At 32.5% G+C, this 21,287-nt stretch overlaps 1 protein-coding gene across 3 annotated transcripts in view; it reads left to right on the forward strand.

Annotated features, from left to right (window-relative positions):
• ACC (acetyl-CoA carboxylase) overlaps nucleotides 1-21,287 on the forward strand; it is a 143,200-nt gene that overhangs the window by 51,572 nt on the left and 70,341 nt on the right. The window contains exon 1 of one of the 3 annotated variants that reach the window (XM_088229245.1): nucleotides 10,704-11,426. The exons of the other annotated variants lie outside the window; for them this stretch is intronic. Within the exon in view, the coding sequence (XP_088085371.1) occupies nucleotides 10,843-11,426 (584 nt within the window). The 5' untranslated portion in view covers nucleotides 10,704-10,842. Of the gene's footprint in view, nucleotides 1-10,703; nucleotides 11,427-21,287 lie in introns of those variants that run through there. 3 annotated transcript variants of the gene reach the window in all.

Raw genomic sequence — 21,287 nt, forward strand, 5'->3', positions numbered from 1 at the left:
AAACGCATTTATTAATTGACGGGCGGCATCAACCGGCAAATTTTTGCGTATGCATTTAATTTGTCTCAGCTGGTAGAAGCACGAACTTATCGTTCTACTAATTTGAGCGTCAAGAGAAAGGGTAAAACTCCCAGTAGTTTAGCGGTAGGTAAGCGATACTCCCTGCATTGGGTAGGGCCGTATCCTGGATCAAATTCTGTCGTCTGGCTGAAGCCACCCATAATTGTTCTGTTTTTGGTGGGTTTAATATTTGGTTAAATATTCGACCTATTCGGGCACTTTTTTTGATGTCCGCTTTTCGGCGCAATACTTCGTACCGTTCGTACTATCCAAACTTGATCAAATTAACGGTCGTCCGTTCTACACTTCACTGTACGAGTGTGTTATGTAAAAGAGAAATTTAGATTATGAATTATTAATCGTCGTTTAGTATAATTAGGTTCATTAGGGTCTCGATTTCCCTCGAAATGACGGCGTTCCGCGAAAGTGCGGCGAAGATAGTGTAGAATAGCCACACTTTACTCGGCAATGTTTCGTGTATGTCCAAATGCTTGCAGACTTGCTGGATTTCCTCCCTATTCATATCTAAATTTGTTGGAACGGAGGGGAAAACATTTTTGAGAAGGGAATATGGAAGTCCCATAATTTAAAATAATTTTTATGCTACTAATAATTAACAAAAAATATTTTTACTGGTCAGTATTTCATACAGTTTTCATACAGCACTGAAATCTTTCCAGACTAAAAATATCAGTTTTTTTGAGTATTTTTTTGTTGTGATTTCTTGATAGCTTTTCATTCCAAATTATTGAGCAACACTTTTTTTTCGTAACCTTATAGTTTATTTTTAGATTTTCGATTTTTTTCGCACAAAAATGAAAAATGCTCATATAACTTTAAAAATCACATATTTATTTAAAATAAAATTACATAGGTACATAACACTAACAATGATCAAAAACCGAAACATCAGTACTTTGTTGTTCCTCCTTTTTTTATGGATCAATTTTTTTAAAAAATATTATTTTTTTTTACATGAAGGTAAGATGATCAGTCTTTCGCTTCAGGTATCAGTCCAGGTACTATGAATTATTCTAGTGTAAAAAAGCTTTAATAAATAAATATTTCATCTCAACCCTGTCGGGAATCGAACCCGAAACCTCTTGCATGGTAGGCAAACGCGCTGGCCACTACACCACGAGGCCGACGTTTTCGTGTCGAAATATTTTGTCTATGGATTAATATGTCAACGGTTTAATTTTTTTTTTTATTTAAAAAAAAAAAATCCAGTAAATGGAGTCAATGGTTTTCACCAGAAAACTATTTTTACAGTTTTTATGAAAAGTTTTTTTAATGGGTTGTATACATGCTAACTTTTGATTTTATCAGTAAATAAAGCTCTAAAAATTACAACTCCATTTGAAACATGTAATGTGTACTGTCAGTTCCAGGATGCAGAACTAAGTTCGCACAGAGGCACTCCTTACATGTTGGTCCGAGATCCTTCAATCTTCTAACTAAGAAACTACAAAACATTAAATCACTGGTACAGTTTGAGATCTTGGATTAGCATGGTAGGAATAGATAGACACCTTCTTTAAAATATATATATTTATATAATGAAATAATGCAAATAAATGCTGTCTTTTGTTCTATCAGCATATGTTAATCTTGTATGTTTTGTTTTCTTTCTTTTTTTTTCTTTTTGGTTATGTCATACCATAATTATATGCTGAGTTTGTCTACTGACATTTCTTGGTGGAACTGCATTTTAATTATAGTAATTAAAATACTTTATAGTTTTATTCCGCTTTTTTTTTTTTTTTTTTAAAAACTAGTCTGACGATGTCGGTCACGACGAAACCCGGTCACTGGTAAAAAAATTATAAATAAAAGTGGAATAAAACTATAAAGTATTTTAAACTTTTAAATCATTAAAAAAGGAATGGCCCAAGCTCAGACGCTGAAGTCTTTGTGAGCATTTTTTCAAAATAGTGTTATAGCCTAATCTTGAGATGTATTTTTTTAAAGTGTATTTTTGTAATTAAAATTCTATGCAAATATATGTATGTAAAAATAAACAAAAAAATGTTTGCTCCAGTTTTGTCATTTAGAGAATTTTATCAGTATACCGTCGATATTTATAAGCGAACCCCGTTTTCCAATAATCGCTCCTTAATGAAATTTTTCCCATTCGCCGAGAACCTCGAATTCCTTTCTGTTCTAGAATGTCAGGTATGCAACCTCATTATATGTGGTGCCTAAGGATATCGATATAACTCATTCTCCAGCTTTCATAGCATTCTCCCACGCATAAATAATACAAAGGAACCGGTATTTTAATAAAATATTTCAAAATGGATAAAAAATTAATAAACTGAATTTTAATGGATGGGGAGGCACTTATAAATCAATATTAAAACCTCTCGTATCTGCTCAAAAATCAATAATTAAAAAGTCCTTCCGGCAACCCAGCGTCAAGTTATTTAAAGAATTTGATATATTAGATATAAGGCAATTATATATTTTTAGAATAATAATGTTTGTGAAAACAAATTATGCTACCAAATCCCAAAAGGACCACTCCCACACTACCAGAAGTCGAACTAGAGGATGGGTCATGGAGCCTACCACAAATTCTAAATTCGGGCAAAGAAATTTCAGGTTTTTGGGCCCCAAAATATTCAATATGTTACCCGAACATTGCAAAACCATGACCCGAATACAATTAAATAAATTTGTTAAAAATTGGTTACTGGGTTTAGGTACAGAAAAGTCGGAAAATTCACTCAAAAACATTCTTAAAAAATAAATAAATATGAATTAATATTGTATAACTGTATAATAAATTTACTAGTAGGTAGTCATGTTATTGTTTATTTTGCATAAAAATGTCTGCCTTAAAACAGGTGGTTCCTAGTAAGGCAGACTAGACGTGATTCAGATAAATCTATTATCTTAGTGTGTATGTAGTAAATAAACATTTTTTTTTTTTTTAATAAACCATGATTATTATTTTTAATATCGCAAAAACAAAATATATAATGGGAGGAAAAATATACCTACAGACCATTAGGATAAAATATATTAATATTAATAAAGTAGCTATAAATTCCGTGAATGAAATAAAATACCTCGGAGTATACCTTAGAAAATTGACGTTTTAATCATGTCTATGCGTAACAAAAATATTTCTTTGGACTTGATGACTTATTTGAACGTTGTTATGCAGAAAGCAGCCAGCTATAAGAAAATAAAACTGAAATAATAGCATTATATTACAACAGAGATAAGGAATATTTTATTGAAGGGAATAATAGAAGTCTAGGCATCCACAGGGCCTGTCATTTATTTATTTACATACTTAAGTTTATTGTACATTATTTGAGACATAAGTCCCAACTCCATGGGACTAAAAGTCCTGTGTTAAGATGGGACGAGCAATTATATGACACAGACACATAAGTATATCACCACAAATATAGGATCAGAAACACTTTTTTTTTTAAACATTCGTATGGCACATCAATATGGTAAACAGTAAACTCTAACATTCGGAAAATTATCAAGGAGTTTCCTACTCAAATACCTCCCACTAAAGAAATTCCAGTTTTTGTCCTTGAGAGCTCAATACGTTATTCTAAAATATAAAACACTCGGTGCGATAAATGAGAGATGTCTCTGAGCAAAAGTTGTACATGTTTTGGGTATGGCATAATTCATGCTCTGGGAAAACCTTGTACGGATATTTTGCTGAGACCTCTCTTTTTGTTCGACCAGAAGTGTGTAAGTGCTTCTTTTAGGTACAGTTGTCTCATATCCAGCACCTTCATGCATTGGAACAACTGTTCTGACGGCTGGTTTCAGTGGCCACTTTACGCACTGTGTAGCATTCACCATTCTGCCTATATTTGAGCATCTATATTCCTTCGATTCTTCAATTCGTTGAAGTTTGTGAAGTTAAAGGGCTGAAACCTTGATTGTTGCGGGTGAGATTCTTCTGATTGAATTATTTCACCTACATACTAGGCAACGCCTGAAAATATTTTTCAATTTTTAAACTTCTTTGACCAGGTGGATTTATCAACAAAGTTTTGAATTTTTCTAAATTTTTGTAGACAAGGACTGGATTAAGTACCCTACTGTTTGACGTAGAAAAACATAGTGGCGATCAAATTGAGGTAAATTCAAAGGTGTCATTACCTAAACGTTTATACAAGGCATGTTTTTGTAAATTTATTGATAATTTTAAGTTGCCAGAATTTCACTCGTCCATGCACTTTGTAGCTGCAAGACTCAGTAATCTAGCTTCAATAGGTAAATATTATCAACTATCAAATATCAAAATTTAGGAAATGAAGTCTAGAATTCCAAACGTCCATGCGCTCAGTATCTGCAAGACTTGTTGTTATCTAACTTCTATTTTTATAAATTTGTTTTTTATTTCATTTTTTTAAATATCACTAAAACTCTAAACTCCATTGTCAAATAAAAAAATAGAAATGTAAATAGGGGCTAGATTTCTTATTGTCCATGCGCTCTGTAGCTGCAAGACGTGTAATCTAGCTCCTATATATCATAACTGGAGACGAGAAACAAGAATCCTAGCCGTCAATGCGCTCTGCAGCTGCAAGACGTGCTGGGATATTTATTTATTGTACTGCGCCCTTGAGGTGATTTTCACAAAAACGGCGCTGTATAAATTATCCAAATATAAATAAATAAGTAAATAAGGCGACTGGCGTTCGGTAATTAGTTTGTTTTGCAACCAACATTCAATCTATTCTTCATTATCCAAACCAGTTTTTGATTGCTACAATTATGGGAATTAATTATTGAAGTTGCTTATTACGTTACGTGAAATAAAGCAGTTGTAGACCAATTGAAAAATCCAAATTAATCATCATATCCGATGGTCCAAATGTTCAGCTTTGGAACACCATATGCCAAGAAATGCAATATAATACATTTCGAAACACAAAAAAAGAACCATAACATGAACATAAAAATAAACAACGAAACTCTTAAAGAACTAGAACATGTGACTTACCTAGGACTCACAATGGACAGACAATTAAAATGGACAAAACACATAGACGGACTCACTAAAGTAATGGCATCACTACATAGCCTCTTCTACAAAATTAAAGATTTTATATCAAGAAAGGAAAAAATTATGATGTACGAAGCCTATGTCAAAAGTAAATTGAGTTACATGATCGCCTTCTGGGGAACTGGCAACAAGACAGACATAACAAGAATACAAAGACAACAAAATAAAATTCTTAAACTAACATACAACCTACCCTACCTGACCTCTACGACTGAACTGTACAAAAAAACACACCAGTTTGACATAAACTACTTGACTAAAATTGAGACCTTAAAAATTGTGCACAAAATAACACTGGGAAACATACAAGACGACGACATTATATTAGTCAAAAATGCTGACATACATAAATATAACACCAGACAACAAAAACACTATCATATTGAAAAAGCAAAGACAAACACAGGACAGTCAAAAATACTACATAATGGACTTAAACACTACAACGACCTACCTTACTACTTGAAAACTTTTAATGGAGACAAATTTAAAATCAATCTGAAAAAGCACATGATGACTGAACTAACTAGACTAGACGAGACATAAAATGACTAGACAATATTAAATTTCTAATGTAACCCTAACGGGTTTTTTAAAATTGTAAATAAATAAAAAAAATAAAAAAAAGTATCTATTACTTGGATGTTTGACTGGGGCCTAAAACGGAAGCCTTTTTTGAAACTGCTCTTGAAAGAATTCAGAGTACTTAAAGCTGTAGTCTGGTAAAACGCACGCAAAATGAGGAAATCAAACGATTTTGCCAATTTTTTTATTTTTTTATTCACAAATTTCATAAAAAATAATGTTTTTGGAAAATTCCAAACATATCTACGTTTACACATCTAGTAAATCTTATCACTGTAACTCTCCAAAAAAAAGGAGACTAACTCTTGTGCTTATTTATTTACTTGATACTTTATATACATATTGACCTAAATTTACTGTCTTATATTTCACTTAAAGATTCTTCTCATCGTTTCTTTGAATCCTTTAAAATAAGTATGTGTAAATTTATGTTTTTCCTTTTTTTTTATAAATGTTATTACTATTTTATTTTTACATCTGAGCATGTTTTTCATTCTTTATTTCAATTCTTAATTTTTAATCACTCTTACAAATTTTCTTCATTTTTAATATTATTTCCATTTGTAAATACTCACTACAAACTACAAACTTTGAAATATATTTTTTTCACTTAAATTTTAATTTTTAAACAACTTTCATTTATGTTTTTCTTTTTCCTTCTCTTTTTTTACACTTTCATAATTAACCTTACATATAATTGCTTTATAATATGGAAACTTCACTGGTCCATTAGAATTAAGTCTAATTGTGTAAAATATTAAACTTTGTAACTGTACTGTATGTTTCCTGAATAAAAGAAAATAAAATAAATAAATAAATATATACATATAAGGGCGGGCATATTGCCTTAAGGCAATTTCTTCCTACCTACCCAAACCGTTCAGTTTGAGAAAATCATAAATACATATTAAATCTTACAATTTTAAACAAAAATTAAAAGTAAAGATTAACAAAAATAAATATATATAGGAAAAAAATAACACTAAGCAAAGATTAACAAAAATGAATATATATAAAAAAAATAACACTATACTATGAAGAGAGGAGAGGGGATGAGAAGAAAAGAAGAAGGATAAAGGAACAATTTAAATATTTAGATAGTGACATTTCAATCTTGACTTAAATGAAAATAAAGAAGGGGCGTCTCTAACATTAGTGGGTAGATTATTCCACAGTCGAGCGGCTACTACTGTGAAAGAGGAGGCAAGAAAATTAGAGCGATGACAGGGTATTAAAAGGGTTCTCTCGTTACTGTGCTTGGAGAGTGACTTACACTGTTTTAGTTGTTTATTTATAAGAGTTTATATAATTTTAAATACGAGTACACGAAAAAGAAAAATATAAACATAGGATATATAATGAAAAAACATAAAACAATAATACATTCATACTAATTAAAATTTAATGTTGTTTTTACACGAGTTCACAAAATTTCTTTAGATTAACTTAAAAATTATTTATTGATATATTATTCTTAGTAGTTATTACTTTTAAAAAAATATGTTTATTGAAATATTTTAGTTGAAACCTATAAAATGGTATTCTCTTTTTTTTTTTTTTTTAATACAATTCTGGTTGTAATATTCAATTTCTAACAATACCGGTGGCGGTAAGGGCCGGGATGAAGGTAATAAAATACTAAATAAGATATTAGACGACATTTAATAATCATTTTTTTTGTGCATTTAAAAAAATTGTCGTTTGATTTAATGCTCTAATTTTTACAGCGATAAAAAACAATTTTTTGTATTCGATTTCCCGTAATGCTGAAGCAAATAAAAATAAACAAAATTTCCTTCAGTCCACTCCTGTCTAGTTTTAATGATCGTATCCATTTCACATTACGCTTCCCATCCTTACAAGATAAAAAAAACTTGATTTATTTGTTACTACTACTAGTATTAGCGCTAGTAGCGCCTTTGAGGAAGTTTATTACGAAAATGGCGCTGTATAAGTTATCCATAATAATAATTATAACTTTTTTTTTAATTTGCAATTTTGAATTCCCGCAAAAACGGTCAATTCATTGACCACGCTCCTAATACGTCACGATTCATGTTAATTTTGAACTTAGTTCCTAACCTTTAATTTTTTTATAAAACATCGTCTCAAATCTTGACGTCACAATTATTACATGTCGCGTTTGTTCTAGTGGCATATTTTTTATTTTTTTTTATGTCATGTATGAAAACATTTTCCCACAATACACCTACCCATATCGAGTTTGAAAATACAGTTAATTATTCTAAATCTATTTCGTATATTTTTATCGGCATTCGTATGTGATATTTCTCTGTTGTAAATAACTCTTAGCTAATTTCAATTTTAAACCCTTTTACAATGAGATTTGAGACGTGTTTACTGAACCCCTTTATTATTTTATGGATGAAAACCCTAACATTATATTTTAATAGTTAAAATGTGTTATTAGAATTAGACCCATGGACCTATTCCAATGTTCAATGCGATTTGTGTCGCACTGGCAAAGGTCTGACTAAAATCATGTATTTCTGACCAGACAAATAAACTCCGCTCCACTACTGTCGTTTATTTCTTGTTTCCGACCGTTATTCCTCTTCTTTCTTCTTAAGACAACACAGTACGCAAGAACAGATCAAAATGCTGATGGATTTTTTTCAACCGCAATTGATTCATTTTCATGGGATTCCGACAGACACACAATAAGTTTTTGGAAGGGAATATGGAAATTCACAGTTTGCACATTGAGTTATTATGGGTTTTATGCCGTGTGTCGTTCTTATTCTATCCCTACGTTTCGGATCGCATTACAGCGTTCATCATCAGGCCTAATGTTATTTGTGTAGATAATAATATGGCGCACTTTAATGCATTATTACGTATTTTTTATTTTATTGACATAAACGGCAAATCTGCCTTTTACAAACATTTATAATACTAACATATTTGGCATAATATATATTTATTTTTTAAACATAAATTTCCTTATACCCAAGATTTAAAAAAAAAATGAAACCTAAAAATTTTACAAGATTTATATTTTAAAAAAATAACCTTAAAAGTATACAGCATATTCAGTAGAAAGTTTAAACAATTCAAGAATAAATGTAAAAAAAAAAATAATAATAAAATATTTTAAAGTAATATAACAAGAAAATCATAAGTGCTGTTTCATACAGCCGGGAAAAGTGAACAAATAACTGTATATATTATGAAATGCATGAATAAATAAATATATATACCATTCACCATCTTTAAAAAAGTTCAAAAGGTTTGTTCTATAGGAACAATACCCTACACTAAATATATCAGATACGTGGTAATAAATATTGCCGAGTTCATGAAGTCTGTTTAATACGGCATTACAAGTATACACTGTCCGTGAATTGTTGCTACAAAACGGTGGCACCTGTCTAGTCATTCTTCCAGGCACCCTGAAGTCGATGAGAGATAATAGTTCAGGGCAATCCCACATTGAATTTACAATTTTGAATAAATTTAAAAGGTCTATAATTTTCCTTCTATCGTTAAGTTTTAACAAATTTAATGTTTTTAGTAAAAAATCGTAATTTAAAAATTCATGACTGATTCTAAGTTTAAAATTTATATACCGTACGAATTTTTTTTGGACTCTTTCAAGAGAATTTTGGTGACAGTTGTAGTAAGGAGTAAGGAGTCCATATTGTAGAGTTATACTCTAACTGGCTTCTCACTAATTTTTTTTATATATCATATAACACAAAGTATTTTACAAGTATAATACGTTGAATTACATTCCCAGGAGTTACAACAACTCGATTCGGGACATAAATAATATGAGCATTTTGAAAATAACACATACTGAGAACAACAAAGAAACAAAGCAAGTTTAGCACCTTTATAAATAAATATACAACAACAATATATACGCCTTAAACCTTTTCTTACACAAGCAGAATAAATATATACAAAAAAACTTTTTAGAATAAAAACAAGTTGTGAATCTACTAAGGGAGATAAGGTCATTAAAATCACATGCCATGCAGATGATGCTGCCATAGTGATGATGAGAACATATCCATCTTAGTTAGTAAACATCTGTATGCCTAATAATAATGAAGTATACATCAACTTCAAAGTGCCTATGTTTTTGAATTCCTTAGTCACACGTAACATGAAGCATTTTTAGAGATTTACTTGTTATATTATTTATGTACCTAATAAAGGATAATTTTTGATCAAAAACGATACCCAGGTCGCGCACCTCAGAAGTTGAGCCTAATTGCATATTACCCATCAAATAATCAAATAAAATTTGGTATGTATAACGTATGTTAAGATTGCATAATAATGTAGAAAGTAATGCTGATATTGATATCTTTAACGATACATTGAATAATTATAGGAAAATTGTAACCCAATTTATAAAATCAAATAGTCACTTATGTTAGTTAAGTTAAATAATTTGTAATAACCCATTACTAATACTTTATGTAATAACTTTTATAACAATCATATAATTCAATTAAGATTTTAATTATTTGTGCACGCTGTGTTCACATTTAATTGATGAACAATATCTAAAATAAAAAATTAAAAAAATAAAAATAAAATATGTGATTATTCTACCAATGTTATTTGTATTGTTTATTGTTTGTGAACCATAATAAATAAAATAAAATATCTATGTAACGTTGTGTACTTAGGATTTGTACCGTGGCGCAGTCGTTTCTGTTTGCAGCTTGTTAATTTAAATCCTGTTTCGGAAAAGAGTACAAACGATACTCTGTATAATCACCCAGAAAAACTCATTGTGCATCTGAATGGCCATAAAAAATCTAAGATGTTTTTATCGTCCGTTCTAAGAAACAATATTTTTCTCTCACTGGTAGAATATCTTTCAGTCTAGATAAATCCATTTTGGATTTAAATCCAGCATTCGTCTTTAAAAATACGTGCGTATTTATTTCGCATTATTTAACTTTTGATTTAGTTTTTCAAACCTAACAAATAAGGTTATTAAAAAAGTGTTAATGTGGTAAAACCGTGGTTTTTGGTTTGTTTAGCGTGGAGTTGCTCATGGTACGCACTTTGTGCCAGTACAAAAAGTTAATCGAATTCGTTGGTTCTGAATCGAGTTGTCCGCGGAACGCAGTTCCGAGGAGATCACCAATGTCTCCGAGTGCATGACCACCGAATGCGAGTCAGAAGTCACTCCTTCCTTCTTCCGTCGCATTTTCTCTTGGATCCGACCGCGCCACATGTTAAAGCGCCGCACCTCGAAACGGTTCGTGCTCGCCGAGTCGGGAGAGCCGAACCCCACGTGGGAGTCCGGGGAGAATGTCATTCCGGCCATCAATCTGGAAAGGCGGGCCAGCCTCGATCGGTACGGAGGCGAAGAGCGGCGCGCGAGCCTCGCCGAGCGCAGGCTCAGCCTCGCCGACCGGTTCGAGGACCGACGAGGCAGCTTGGCCGAGCGATTTGACGGACTGGTCGACCGCCTCGACGAGCGTCATCCCAACATCTCCGAGGAACGCGGGACCGCCCCGCTCGACCGTCGGCCCGCCCAGGGTGACGCGGACGACCGGGCGGGGCTGTACAGCGGGGCCAGGAAGGGGAGCTTGGATGGGTACGATGATGAGATGAGACGGGCCAGCTTGGAGTTCTACTGCGGTGGGATCGAAATGAAAACACCGGCCAGAAGAAAAAATAGCGAAGGTGAAGCACTCCGACACTCCAACTTACTAAGGCCGCCGCAGGCTACTTTGACGTGAGTATTGTGCAAATTGTTTTCACTTTTATTCTTATTTACTCCGCCCCTCTACCCCGGTTCATACAGGGTCGGGCCTCCTTGTACATAAGCGCCAGGGTCGTCTGTCCTGGGTTGTCATGAGGGGAACTTCTCGTACAGCCAACTACGCAATGTTACACCACCATATTGCAAGGGGTCAGCATCTCAATTTTCAATACAGATTACCTTTAATGACAGTTTTAGTGACATCGACATATTACATTGTAAATACCATAGTTTTATCAGATCTGTTAAAGACATTTTAAATTTATTTCCTGCTTGACTTTTAAATGTTAATTTGACTTTTAATTTTAACTTTATAACTTTTAATTTAAACTTTAACTTTAACTTTTATTTTTGATTTTAATTTTAACTTTTGATTTATTTCAACTCTTAATTTATACTTATTCATATGTACATCTACTACCTGCATCTAATAATCAATTATTGTTGGTTGTGAATTTTTACAAAGAAATATAAATGTTCATGGAAGCAGAGAGAGACGGGAGAAAAGTAGAGTTGGTGCTATACAATGTCTTCTCCCTTTTATGTACGTATTATTTAATATTCATATTTTTACTTTTTTAGAATTTAATTATTTTTCCCCTCTCCTTCTGCATTCATAATAAATTAGTGTGAAATCTGTAATCGGTCTTACTTTTTTAATTGTTCTTTTGTACCTTGTATTTATCTAAAGACTGTATGATTTCTTTAATAAATAAATAAATTTAAATAGGCACAAACGAATCTAATACATGTCAATCCACTATGATTTTACCGTGCCGTTTAGATTAAGATGATATGTGTGAAATAAACTATTCTCTGTCGGGTATCACGCGGCTGGTTTGTTTATTTGGAAATTAGAGCACAGAAACCACGTCCGTCTGCGACCGCCAAACGGCCGTTATGAATGTAATAAAAACCCAAATAAGACATTATTTAAAATTGAATATTACAACTAGAATTATCGTACTGAAAAAAAAATACAGTTCTATAAAAAAAGGTTTTAACCAAACTATTTCAATATTCTTTAATTTTTTATGGTATTACTGATTGCATAATTTTACGTAGAAATAAAGGCAAAATTTATGTGTTTTAAAATTCTTTTCAAAAACAAAAAAATAAGATTCTGCTGCGGCCATCTCCTTTTTAAGATTATTATCTTCAAATCATTACAAAAATTTTAGTTCAATACTTAGTCTTTATTGAGATCCCAGATTAATAAGCTTAGTCTAAATTTGAAATGGCGTAATCTGCCGGTCTAAAAGTAATTATATTTTAGTTATATGAAATTTTTAAGTACATTTTTTGATAGAAATTCCTATAAAAAATATTGTTTTTATCTAATATATAATTTTTTTTATTGCGCGATTTTTAACAAACATTCGTTTTAAAATGGCAAAATCGTATGATTTCCTAATTTTGCGTTCGTTTTACCCGACTACAGCCTTAATTATATCACTCCAAGATTGTAACTTTCTCCTAATAAAACCGGCTACCTTTCATTCATCCACTCAAGATACTGTACCGCGCTAGTTCAAATCTCGGAAAATATCAAATTAAAGCAGGAAAAGAGAACATTACAGAAAGGGAAGTTTACAGAGCTTATTTTTATTTTATTTTCTTTTATTTAGGAAACATGCAGTACTGTTACATAGTTTTATATTTTTCACAGTTAAGCTAGGGTTTCCTAGGACAGCGGTGCCCGTATTTTAACGGCCGTAGTGAACGGTGATGCGGTGGATAACCGTCGTAACGGTGACTAGAGAGTGGTTTCCTAAGAAAACGGTGTTATCAACACCAGTTAACACCGTTTCCCTAGAAAACCACTCTCTAGTCGACGTTACGACGGCTATCCACCGCATCACCGTTCACTGCGGCCGTTAAGATACGGGCACCGCCGTCCTAGGAAACCCTAGCTTTAGACTTAACTCTAATGGACCAGTGAAATTTCCATATTCTATAATAATTATATGTAAGGTTAAAGTAAATTAAAGTATAAAAAAGAGAAGGAAAATAAACATAATAGAAGTTGTTTAAAAATCAAAATTAAAGTAAAAAAATTAAGAAAATTGTAAAAGTAATTAAAAGTTAAGAATTAAAATAAAGAAAGAAAAACATGCTTAGATGTAAAAATAAAATAAAATATAATAATATTTTTTTAAAAAGGAAAAACATAAACATACATATACATATTTTAAAGGATTCAAAGAAACGACGAGAAGAATCTTTAAAGAGTCTTTAAATAAGAAAATAAATTTATATCAATTTAAAAAACATCTTCAAAATTGATGACACATAGTAAGAGCAGCAATATATTGATTTCATATACATATACAATATAAGTAATTAAAAGTTAATTAAAATTATAAAAACATGTCAATGCAGCAGAGAAAAAAGAAGGAATAACAGGTATAGCAAGTAATATTTAAAATTTGAAAAAGCAATATAAGGAGAAGATTTTAAACCAAAGGTAGTTGATAAAATTTTAGTAAAGCGATGGTCTGTCATCTGCTGCTTTAAGTGGCCACATTACGCACTTTGTAAAATTCACGATTTTACCCATGTTTGAACATACGTATTCCTTTAATTCGTCCATTTGTTCATTTTAGTGAAGTTAGAGAGTTACCTTTTTTGTTGGGAAGGGAGTCATCTGATTTTGTTATTTCACAGACTGGGCAACGCCTAAAAAAAATAAGTTTCTTCTTGGACCAGTTGGTTTAATTTATTTTATTTTATTTTATTTATTATATATACGGCCTAAGCCAATTACAACAGTTACATGAAGAAACATGAATACAAGAAACTGAACAAAAAGAATATAAAACTATAGAGCAAAGACAAACAAGGGCAATACAATAATGGTATACAATAAAAACGAAAGACATAAGACTTCGAGCTAAACCATGCCAATCCAACTTCATCCCACACTGTTTTAGTCACGAAAAGATCTACGAAAAGCCAAAGAATTCCAAGTCATGTGACGAACTGACTAATCTACACGTTCTGGACATTGGGGCATAAGAACAAAAGTTGCTCTCAGAAGATTTAATAAATAGCAGATTTCGGTTTCTGGTGACATGGTTGGAAACATGAAAAGAAATTGCTTTCAACAGAGATGGGAGGTTTGATTACAATATTTTGAATTTTTTCAAATGTTTGTAGACAAAAGACGGGTAGGGAGTTAAATCCGATATTTTGTCTACCAACATATCGAGAAATTAAAAATTTTATTTTAAAAGGGGTTTTGAATATCTCTAATTTAAAATATCTAACATAATATTTATTATTTCTGTGTCCCGTGCAATTTGTGCCGTGCCGCAGACGGCTGGTTTGTGTTTTAAATCGGTTTATGATTTTATATTCAATTACTTTTATATTAATGAAGAAAAAAAAAAATATTTTTGATAATTTTTATTGTTAATTTTATTAAAATACGTATTTTATTCATGTTTATTTTATTATTAATTCGTACAATAATAAAATTGAAAAAAATAAAATATCAAAAAAGCAAATGGTTGCTTACTTCTGCAGGGGTGAAACGAGGAGGGGGAAGGGGGGGATGATTTTTTACTAAAAACATTAAATTTGTTAAAACTTAACGATAGAAGAAAAATTATAGACCTTTTAAATTTATTCAAAGTTGTAAATTCAATATGAGATTGCCCTGAACTGTTATCTCTCATAAACTTTTTTTTAATTTATTTATTTTATTTTTTGCACCACAACAGGCCAGGAGGCCCAATTACAGTGGTGAATTACATCACCGAACACCCAGGCTTGAGAAAATTCACATTTAATTTTTTTGTGTTCTCACCGGGAATCGAATCCGGAACCTTTCGTGTGTGAGTCAAGCGTCTTGACCACTACACCACGGAGGCCGCCGCATAACACTGGGCACAACAATTACTATAAATAAATATATGAACAACTGTAATTTTGCAGAAGCAATTGCCTTATTGATTACGACGTAATCCAATTGTATGATTATATGAAAATTGATCAATTGTTAGAAACGCAAACCATTTTGTTAAAGTGATCACGCGATTTTTGCAATGATTTTTAAGCCTTTTTTAGAAAAATAAGGCATTCAACAGGCTTATGAAAGCTCCAATGGTTTGGCGTTAATAATGTATAAAACATTGAATTTACCTAACCTTAACAATCTTAGAATCAACAACATTTTTAGTTTGTCCAAATTTTTGTAGACAAGGACTGGATTCAACTCCCTCAGAGGTGCGAGGCTGTGAAAGTGAAGTGATGTTTCGGAAAAAACTTAAAACCCACTTGTTCTCTGAATCGTTTGAATAAATCCGTAGCATGTGACAACAAAATAAATTATTTTAATTAAATTACAAATTTAAAAGAATCGCTATGTAAAGCGCCCTTGAGGTATTTTATTACGAAAATGGCGCTATATAAGTTATCCATAATAATAAAAATAATAACATATTACAACAGAGTTGAAGAACATTTAAGAGAAGGTAATATAGAAGTCTAGGCATCTACAGGGCTTATGACCTGTCAATGGCTGGTTTATGTGGCCACTTTACACACTGTGTAACATTCACCGTTCTGCCCATATTTGAACATCTATATTCACTCAATTCTTTCACCTTTTGATGTTTGTGAAGTTAAAGAGTTATTTATGCGGGTGAGATTCATCTAATCGAATTGTTTCACCTACATTGTTGATACATTCACCTGGTCCATGAAGAAGTATAGAAATTGAAAAAATAACATTTTCAGGCGTTGCCTAGTATGTAGGTGAAATAATTCAATTAGATGAATCTCATCCGCATAAATAAAGGTTTCAGTTTTTTAATTTCTATTTTTTAATTTTCTCAATTTCTCAAAATCTTCATTTTTAATATTATTTCCATTTGTAAATACTCACTACAAACTGCAAACTTTAAAATATCATTTTTTCACTTTAATTTAATTTTAAACAACTTTAATTGATGTTTTTCTTTTTCCTTCTCTTTTTTATACTTTCATAATTAACCTTACATATAATTGCTTTATAATATGGAAACCTCACTGGTCCATTAGAATTAAGTCTAATTGTGTAAAATATTAAACTTTGTAACCGTACTGTATGTTTCCTGAATAAAAGAAAAAAAATAAAAAAATAATAATAATAATAAAAATTTATGCATGTCGAAAATGGAATCAAAAGTTATAAAATAATACGTATGACAGTGATGATATATATACACATATACGCATATGGATAATAATGAAAACAGCAGCGATGTTATATATTTATTCCCGAAGCAATCTCATACAGTGGTCTCTACCCCTCGATACAATCCAAATATGGATCTTCATCTTAAATATAGACGTTGTTTTGGAGAACTGAATATGTTCATCCAAGACGTTGAACGCTCTCGGAGCTATATATGAAAAGTGTCTCCGAGCAAACATCGTACGCGTTCTCGGTATTAAGTAGTTTAGGTTACGCGAAAACCTCGTACGGGCATTCTGTTGGGACCTCCTTCCGTAGTCGCCTGACCAGAAAATTGTCAATTAGTATGAATGTATTATTATTTTATGATTTTTTCTTTATATATCCTGTTTTTATTTTTTTCTCGTGTACACGTATATTCAAAATTATATAAACACTCACTTTCCAAGCACAAGAGTTAGTCTCTTTTTTTGGAGAGATACAGTGATAACATTTACTAGATGTATAAAAGTCGACCTGTAGAGATTTTTTTTAAAAACATGTACCTTTCATGAAATTTATTATTTAAAAAAATATATAATAAAACAAATGTTGCGATGTTAATACTATTAACATATTAACAAATAAAAATAAGAATAAAACCACTCAACTTCCTCATTACCACGTAAACTTGAAATTTTCGTTTGACTGCAATGTACGTTCACAATCAAACACTTTTGAACTCTAGCATTTGTAGTAGATAGTACTCGTACACGATCGATAGCTAATTTTAAAACGACGCGGTATTTAATAAATAACGAAACCAATATATTTATGAATATTATTACTCTGGCCGACAAACCAAAGTGTAATAATTCGCGATGGACAATACTGTACACCACACGTACAGTCCACGGTCCAAGGTAATCTGGACTCCAGGCATATTTAATATTTACAACCAATTCAAACATCGCGTTTCTTTGTATTATTGAGAACATCAATTGCCAGCCATCGGTTCTTCAGCTCGCAATAATGATATTAAAGTGAAGAGTGACATCAAGACGAATGGTTTTTACATAAGCCTGACTTTTTCCTTGAATATTTTATTGTGATTCTCGACAGTTGACATTGGCTTTGATATTAATTTATTTACGTAAGTCACTGACGTATGTTACATTGACACGCTATTCCTATTATGCTACGTAGCAAATATTGCGTTGCCCTCACAAATTTTTGAAGCTTGCATGATAAATCCATTTTCTTAGCCATTGTGTGCTATGCAGCTGGCTGTTGGGCACACCGATGTGAGTTGCAATATTTTAAGCGAATCATTTTAAGCGTACAAAGGAAACCTCTCCTGGCTCTTGCTAGAGCATATAGGACATGCCCGACGGATGCACTCCCGGTTCTAACGGGCTTGTCCCCTTTGGATCTGGAGGTACAGCGACGATCCGCGAATTTCCACTTAAATAGAAAGCGTTCCTCTGTTATTGGTGGCGTCCATCTACTGTCAACTGATGGAATGTCTCAATAAGATATCAAAAATGTCTTTAAATGCTTGGCAATTGCAAAGGGAATCTTTCCCTTCAGGGAGGGTTACCTTTCTTTTTTTCCTTCATTGGACTACGCAGTTTTTATCAGGTCATAGTAAATTTAATAACAAATTATTTGTTTTTAATATTGTCGATTCCCCTTCGTGCTGCTGCGGATATCCTAATCAATCTTCTGAACAAATCCTGTGGTCTTGTCCCTTGCCCCTCTCTATGATGATTCCATTCAGAAATTCCATTCATGACTTCAGTCAAAAACTTAGGTATTATCATTCATAAGCATTTAGGGTGGCACGATCAGGTTAACGAAGTTAGTCGTAAACTTTATATCAGTTTGCACTCACTTAAAAGATTACAGAATTTCGTGCCGATTAATGTTAAGCAAACATTAGACCAGAGCTTACTTCTTCCACTCCTTGACTACGCGGATGTATGTTATCCAGATGCTAACTTTGAATTGCTTGATAAGTTAGAACGATTGCAGAATATTTGTATTCGTTATATCTTTAATCTTCGCAAATTTGACCACATAACCGAGTATCGCACGCAACTACACTGGCTCAGTTTCAGGCATAGAAGAAACATTCACATTCTTCTTCACAATATTTTTAATAATCCCACTTCGCCTGTTTATCTGAGAGAGCTCATCCAACCTCTTTCACAACACGGACTATCTCTTCGTTCTAGTAACGAGAGAACCCTTTTAATACCCTGTCATCGCTCTAATTTTCTTGCCTCCTCTTTCACAGTAGTAGCCGCTCGATTGTGGAATAATCTACGCACTAATGTTAGAGACGCCCCTACTTTACTTACATTTAAGTCCAGATTGAAATGTCACTATCTAAATATTTAAATTGTTCCTTTATCCTTCTTCTTTCCTTCCCATCCCCTTTCCTCTCTTCATAGTATAGTGTTAATTTTTTTTTTATATATATTTATTTTTGTTAATCTTTGCTTTTAATTTTTGTATAAAATTGTAAGAATCAATATGTCCATGTATTTATAATTTTCTCAAACTGAACGGTTTGGGTAGATAGGAAGAAATTGCCTTAAGGCAATATGCTCGCCCTTATATGTATATATATTGTATATGTATATAAAGTGTCAAATAAATTAATATGATTACCGAATGGAGCTTCTCGCTACTATATGTGGCCCTGTTATAGGTCCTGTCGGATATACAGATCCGGTGGCTTCCAAAAATAATTTCACGACCATGAAAAAGTTTTGTAATCATTTCGGCGAATTGATCATGTCCAATCAATTTAATCCCAGTCTGTGAAGAATTCACTTCCCTCTTTTCTCAATCCGATGACGTGCATATTATCTACTTCTAGATTACCTCCTTGCTACCAGATTACAGAGCTCCTTCGGGCAGCTTTTCTCGTTCGGCAACGGGCATCTGTTCCCTGTATGCCGGCGCCGCCGAGGAGACTTCTCCCCTTTAAATTTGGAAAAAAAGTGTGTAGAAAATAATCACGATACACGAGCAGACGTTTGTGTGAGAAAGAAAACCCTGAGACATTGTTCTGTGACCGACCGATGTTTCGATTTCGGCCGATTTCGGCCTACAAAACGACTCTCGGCTGCGGTTTCGGTTTCGAACAAAAATTGGCCGTAACGGCGCATCCCAAAGCTGCGGTCGGGATGTGTCGGATGACGCTCGGCTGTATAAGCTATATGTATTTATGATTTATTAAATTTATTTAAAATAGCAAATGGCGTATTGGACCTTTGGACGTCGCGGAATCAATAAGTATTATCAGCCTTAAAGTACCTGTTGGAAATACTCACCTATAGGCACCTAACGTTATTTTTTTAATCTCCAGCTGTGCTATTCTGAACCGCTCTCGCGGCCGAAGAAACACTTTTATCTCGCGTATTTCCACACAAAAAGTTTTTTCTACGGCCCTGACCGCGACTCTCGCGGCCTCATCATTATTCCCTTTCCGCACCTGGTGGTGCATAGAGCACTGCATTGGTACACCAATTGCAGCCTATCTTGATCATTTTTTTGTTACATGAAGGTAAGATGATCACTCTTACGCTCCAGGTACCAGTCCAGGGGCTATGACATAGTCGGGAATTGAACCCGAGATCTCTCGCATGGTAGGCAGATGCGCTGACCATTACACCATTAGGCCGACAAAATACATACATACATACAAAATACACGAGAAAAACTGCTTTCTCGCGCCGCGAGAGCGTTCAGAATAGCACCCCTGGCAGTCGCAATTATTATTTCAATTCACCACTACCTAGACTACAGTCTACACCGGCCAGCGGCCAGCGGCTAGGTAACGAGTATGGTGAAATTGTTATTGTTCGTTTGTCTTTATATAATTATAGGTTAAATATTCTAAAGGCTATAAATTAATCGGTGTAAAATATCTTAATATTATTCCTTATTTACAAAAATTTTACTAAATGTTTTTTTTTTACGTATCTTTATAATAATGTATATATTTATGAATATGAGTGTATATATATGTATATATATGTATATATGTGTATGTATATGCACTTAAAACCCACTTGTTCTCTAAATCATTTGAATAAATCCGTAGCACGTGACAACAAAATAAATTATTTTAATTAAATTACAAATTTAAAAGCTTCAATTTAACTAAGTTAACAATAGAATCACCATGTAAAGCGCCCTTGAGGTATTTTATTACGAAAATGGCGCTAAATAAGTTATCCATAATTAATTTGATTAATTTAATTAATTTAATTATGTATGCATATGTTTACCAAAATGTTAACGAAAAGGCTGACAGTAAATGAAAAACGCATTTCATTCAGTTTTGTGATATTTGAAGAAAGGATAGGAACATGGAATGGATACCTACCTTTGATATGATGTGAATGTTCTTCAATCTTAACCACTGGATGATGAAATGCACTATGAAATGTAACAATGTACATATACCATGACGCGCGACGAATCCAAGAACTTTTTATGCAATTGTATGTGAAGTGTCAAAATGTTATATTGTTTTATTCCAAATCCAAATCTTCTAATTTTGTATTACTTCTATCTTGATGTTAGGTAGGTACAATAAGGATGGTTCAAGAGAAGGATGGGAAAGAAAGGTAATCGTGCAGGAATAGTATCGATTA

Source organism: Micrasema longulum, unplaced genomic scaffold (assembly GCF_059751315.1).
Source record: "Micrasema longulum isolate JH-2025_06_02 unplaced genomic scaffold, ASM5975131v1 h1tg000654l, whole genome shotgun sequence".
NCBI lineage: Eukaryota > Metazoa > Arthropoda > Insecta > Trichoptera > Brachycentridae > Micrasema > Micrasema longulum.